Source organism: Tachyglossus aculeatus (genome assembly GCF_015852505.1).
Source record: "Tachyglossus aculeatus isolate mTacAcu1 chromosome 12 unlocalized genomic scaffold, mTacAcu1.pri SUPER_6_unloc_3, whole genome shotgun sequence".
Taxonomy (NCBI): Eukaryota; Metazoa; Chordata; class Mammalia; order Monotremata; family Tachyglossidae; genus Tachyglossus; species Tachyglossus aculeatus.
In genome coordinates, this window is record NW_024044830.1 from 2,836,584 (window position 1) to 2,842,664 (window position 6,081).

At 46.5% G+C, this 6,081-nt stretch overlaps 1 protein-coding gene across 1 annotated transcript; it reads left to right on the forward strand.

Annotated features, from left to right (window-relative positions):
- The first annotated feature begins 3,509 nt into the window (after window positions 1-3,509).
- LOC119921537 (olfactory receptor 9K2-like) lies at window positions 3,510-4,466 on the forward strand. The gene has a single exon (XM_038741679.1). It carries the CDS (start codon window positions 3,525-3,527, stop codon window positions 4,464-4,466), a length of 942 nt encoding a protein of 313 aa, XP_038597607.1. The 5' UTR covers window positions 3,510-3,524.
- Window positions 4,467-6,081: the final 1,615 nt, after the last annotated feature.

The following is a 6,081-nucleotide window of genomic DNA, read 5'->3' on the forward strand; positions in this document are numbered from 1 at the left end:
GAGCTTGGGAAGTACAAGTTGGCAACATATAGAGATAGTCCCTACCCAACAGTGGGCTCACAGTCTAAAAGGGGTGACAGAGAACAAAACCAAACATACTAACAAAATAAAATAAATAGAATAGATATGCACAAGTAAGATAAATACATAAATAAATAAATATAGTAATAAATAGGTACAAGTATATATATATATATATATATATATATATGTATATATATACAGGTGCTGTGGGGAAGGGAAGGAGGTAAAATGGGGTGGATGAAGAGGGGGACGAGGGGGGGAGGAAGGAAGGGGTTCAGTCTGGGAAGGCCTCCTGGAGGAGGTGAGCTCTCAGTAGGGCCTTGAAGGGAGGAAGAGAGCTAGCTTGGCGGATGGGCAGAGGGAGGGCATTCCAGGCCCGGGAGATGACGTGGGCCGGGGGTCGATGGCGGGACAGGCGAGAACGAGGCACGGTGAGGAGATTAGCGGCAGAGGAGCGGAGGGTGCGGGGTGGGCTGTAGAAGGAGAGAAGGGAGGTGAGGTAGGAGGGAGCGAGGTGATGGAGAGCCTTGAAGGAAGAGTTTCTGCCTGATGCGCAGATTGATTGGTAGCCACCGGAGATTTTTAAGGAGGGGAGTAACATGCCCAGAGCGTTTCTGGACAAAGACAATCCGGGCAGCAGCAAGAACTATAGATTGAAGTGGGGAGAGACATGAGGATGGGAGATCAGAGAGAAGGCTGATACAGTAGTCCAGACGGGATAGGATGAGAGCTTGAACGAGCAGGGTAGCGGTTTGGATGGAGAGGAAAGGGCGGATCTTGGCAATGCTGCGGAGCTGAGACCGGCAGGTTTTGGTGACTGCTTGGATGTGAGGGGTGAATGAGAGAGCAGAGTCGAGGATGACACCAAGGTTGCGGGCTTGTGAGATGGGAAGGATGGTAGTGCCGTCAACAGAGATGGGAAAGTCAGGGAGAGGGCAGGGTTTGGGAGGGAAGACAAGGAGTTCGGTATTGGACATGTTGAGTTTTAGGTGGCGGTCAGAAATCCAGATGGAGATGTCCTGAAGGCAGGAGGAGATGCGAGCCTGGAGAGAGGGGGAGAGAGCAGGGGCAGAGATGAAGATCTGGGTGTCATCAGCGTAGAGATGATAGTTGAAGCCGTGGGAGCGAATGCGGTCACCAAGGGAATGAGTGTAGATAGAGAACAGAAAGGCACCAAGCACTGAACCTTGGCGAACCCCCACAGTAAGGGGATGGGAGGGAGAGGAGGATCCTACAAAAGAGACTGAGAATGAACGACCGGAGAGATAAGAGGAGAACCAGGAGAGGACGGAGTCTGTGAAGCCAAGGTCGGATAGCACGTTGAGGAGAAGGGGGTGGTCCACAGTGTCGAAGACACCTGAGAGGTCGAGGAGGATTAGGATATCATTTTCAACAAAATGATAAACCATTCCTCCTCAGTTGTAGGGATGCTACAAAGGAATGATAAAAGAAACAGTGTTTACTCGTGGATAAAGCATGGGCCTGGGAGTCAGAAGGAGCTGGGTTCTCATCCTGCCTCTGCCACTCACAGCTTTGTGATTTTGGGCGAGTTACTTCACTACTCTGGGTCTCAATTATCTCATTTGTAAAATTGGCATTAAGAATGCAAGCTCCATATGGGAAAGGGACTGTGTCTAAACCAGTTTGGTTGTAATAATAATAATAACATTAATGGTATTTGTTAAGCACTTCCCATGTGCCAGGCACTGTACCAAGTGCTGGAGTAGAGACAAGCATATCGGTTTAGACATTGTCCCCATCCCACATGGGGCTCACAGTCTCAATCCCCATTTTATAGATTCATGAAATCATTCAATCGTATTTATTGAGCGCTTAATGTGTGCAGAGCACTGTAGTAAGCGCTTAGGAAGTACAAATCAGCAACATATAGAGAAGGTCCCTACCAAACAACGGCCTCAAGGTCTAGAAGACGGGCTCACAGTCTGATGAGGTAACTGAGGCCAAGAGAAGTGAAGTGAGTTCCCACAGTGAACAAATAGCAGAGCTGGAGTTAGAACCCATGACCGTTTGAGTCCCAGACCCGTGCTCTATCAACTACGCCATGCTGCCTCTCACCGCAGGGCTTAGTACAGTGCCTGGAACATAGTAAACACTTAACAAATACTATTATTATTATTACTATTAATAATAATATTGATGATGTGGGTCTTCATTAGCTCATGCCTGGAAGTGCTAATATAGGAATTCGATGCCCTTCTCTTTGCATACAGTTTTGTTGAGTACCTGATATATTCTGTACAGCTTTTTCTACTGTTACTTTCGATTTTCCTGGCTAGCTTCCCCTTCACTTAAAACACCAGGAACTCATATAGTAGCTGGAGCAGCGGGTCCACTTTCCCTTCCTTCTTTCAGGTGGCCTTGCTCTTTCTCAACTCAGAGTAAGTAATTGGACTCAGTTGCCCCAGCAACTGGCATTCATTGCAGGCAATGGTAGCGTGGAGAATAGGCTTAGCAACAGGTAATAAAACTGCTACTACTATAATTACTACTAATAGAACAGTTACTAGTACTACTAGTAATAATAGTAACTACACTATTGGTAGTAATGATAATAGGAGCTATCTAGTACTATAGTAGCAGCGGCAACAGTAGCAGCAGTAGTAATAATAATAATGATGGCATTTATTAAGCGCTTACTATGTGCAAAGCACTGTTCTAAGCGCCGGGGAGGTTACAAGGTGATCAGGTTGTCGCACATGGGGCTCACAGTCTTAATCCTTATTTTACAGATGAGGTAACTGAGGCACAGAGAAGTTAAGTGACTTGCCCAAAGTCACACAGCTGACGATTGGCGGAGCTGGGTTAGTAGGAGTAATAGTAGTAGTATTAGGAGGACTACAGCGTGGCTCAGTGGAAAGAGCCCGGGCTTAGGAGTCAGAGGTCATGAGTTCTAATCCCAGCTCTACCACCTGCCTGCTGTGTGACTTTGGGCACGTCACTTAACTTCTCTGTGCTTCAGTTACCTCACCTGAAAAATGGGGATTAAGATTGCGAGTCACACGTGGGACAACCTAATCACCTTGTATCCCCCCAGCGTTTAGAACAGTATTTCACACATATTAAATGCTTAACAAATGCCATTATCATTATTATATTATTATGAATAATAGTAGTAATGGTAGTAGTAGAATAGCAGTAGCACTGATGAGAAACACTATGGCCTGGTGGATAGGGCACAGGCCTAGGAGTCAGAAGGACCTGGATTCTAATTCCGGCTCCACCACTTGTCTCCTGTGTAAATTTAGGCAAGTCACTTCACTTCTCTTGACCTCAGTTACCTCTTCTGTAAAATGGGAATTAAGACTGTGAGCTCCAGGAGGAACCTGTACTATGTCCAACCTGATTATCCTGTACCTATCCCAGTGCTTAGTGCAATGCCTGGTACTTAGTAAACACTTAACAAATAACATTTTCATTACCACTATTACCACTTCTGCTGCCAAAGTAACATGGTCTTTGCTCCTCAGCAGACCTCCAGCATGGGCAGTGAGGGAGAAGCCAACCGGTCGGTGGGAACCTACTTCATCCTCGTGGGCTTTAGGGTCAGCTCAGAACTCCAGATCTTCCTCTTCTTAGCGTTTCTGGTGGCCTACTGTCTGGTGCTAGTGGGGAACGTCGGCATGATAGCCGTGATCCAAAGGGACCTCCGGCTCCATACCCCTATGTACTTCTTCCTCCAGAACCTGTCGTTCACTGACCTCTCTTACACCTCTGCCATCACCCCCAAGGCACTGGCCAGCTTCTGGGAACAGGGTAAGTCCATTTCCTTCGCTGGCTGTGCTGCCCAGTTCTTCCTGTTCACTACCTTCATTGTGACCGAGGGCTTCGTCCTGACGGCCATGGCCTATGACAGACTGATCGCTATCTGCTCGCCACTCCTCTACTCCTCCCGAATGTCTCAGTCCCTCCGCATCCGGCTAGTGGCTGGCTCTTATGCCTGTGGCTGCATCAGCTCCACTCTCCAGTCTACCATGACATTCTCTGTGACCTTCTGTGCCTCACGAGTCATCGAACACTTCTACTGCGATGTCCAGCCACTCCTCCGGATCACGTGCTCCGACACCTCAGTCCAGGAGGCCATGTCCTTTGTCCTTTCTGCAGTCATCATCCTGCCCACCGTCCTGGTTATCCTGGGCTCTTACATCTTCATTGGCTCTGCCATCCTGAAAATACACTCATCTGAGGGGCGCAAGAAGGCTATCTCCACCTGTGGTTCTCATCTGGGCGTTGTGAGCCTCCTCTATGGAACCGTGGCTTTCGTTTACCTCACCCCACCCTCATCCCCTGAGTGTCGCAAGGTGGCTGCCATGTGCTACACCCTCATCACCCCCATGCTGAACCCCATGATTTATTCTCTGAGGAACAAAGATGTAAAGGAGGCACTGAGAAGGATCCTGGGAAAGAACATGGCTTCTCTCTGAAACGTCCCCCCCCCAAAAAAAAAAAAGAAATAGTAGTGGTTATATTTATTTTATTTTGTTAGTATGTTTGGTTTTGTTCTCTGTCTCCCCCTTTTAGACTGTGAGCCCACTGTTGGATAGGGACTGTCTCTATATGTTGCCAATTTGTACTTCCCAAGCCCTTAGTACATTGCTCTGCATATAGTAAGTGCTCAATAAATACGATTGATAATGATGATGGTAGTAATAACAATTATGGTACTCGTTAAGTGCTTACTATGTGCCAAGCACTGTTCTAAGCGTTAGGGTAATAATAATAATAATGGCATTTATTAAGCACTTACTATGTGCAAAGCACTGTTCTAAGCGCTGGGGAGGTTACAAAGTGATCAGGTTGTCCCACGGGGAGTTGAGACAAATCAATCAGTTTGGACACCGTCCCTGTCCCACATGGGGCTCACACTCTTAATCCCCATTTTACAGAGGTAATTGAGGCCCCGAGAAATTAAGTGACTTGCCCAGGGTCACACAACAGAAATGTGGTAGAGCCGGTATTAGAACCCAGGTCCTTCTGACTTCCAGACCCGTATTGTATTCACTAAGCCACACCAGTAGTATTCATTGAGCACCCCCTGGGTGTGGTGCACTGTACATAATTTAAAATTCCTCTGCCCACAAGGAATTAGTACTCTACACATGCTGGAGGAGGAGTAGAATTAGTATTTTTAAACACCTATGGTGTAGTGTTTTTTATTGCTGTTGACTTCTTAGCCATGTCCTCCCCCTACCTTGGAACTTCCTCCCACTTCACAACTGTCAGGCCAAAGCTAATCACATCTCCTCCAGGAGACCTTCCCTAATTAGTCTCAAATCTACCCACCCTATTTTCCCCCACTTTCTACCCCATCATTTCTACATCACCTGAGCAGTTGGGTACTCGCGCATTATCCCTTTGCACTTATTTCCTTATCTTTAAACTCTATTTCTTCCCAACCACCTGTGATTTACATATATATCTGTCTTCTGCACTAGACTGCAAATTCTTTCAAGGCAGGGATCGTGCCTCTGTTGTACTCTCCCAAGTGCTTAGTACAGTGTTAGGTCCAGAGTGAGTGTTCTGTAAATTCTACTGATTGACACCAAGTGTTTGGAAGGTACAGAATAAAGGAGTGACACACTCTCTGTCTACAAGGAGCTTAGATTCAAATGGAAGATGCAGACATACAAATATTTACAATTAGAGTGGTCAAAAGTAATCACTGAATATATACATTAGTGTCCTATCCTTTTCTCCTAACTGCCAAGCCTCCACCATTGGGATCCTTTTTTCTGGCAATGCCTGTGTTTTTACTGTACCACCTTCTGCAAGTCACTTTGCCACTGTGAGCTTCAGTTCTCCTGAGGGCTCTATCCAGGAAGTACTTATAGTACACTGTTACAACAGAACCAGGACAGGGTTAGGAAGGAGCTAGGGAGGTGATGGGGGAGAATTTATGGAGTCCACACAAAATGATTTAAATGTATTTAGCAAACTTATTAGTAAGATCATTAGTGGCAAGAGGAGTTAGGGTCACAGGGGGTTGAAGGAGAAATTTAGAAGTCAGGAATAGTTGGTTCTTGGGTTTCTTAAGCGGTG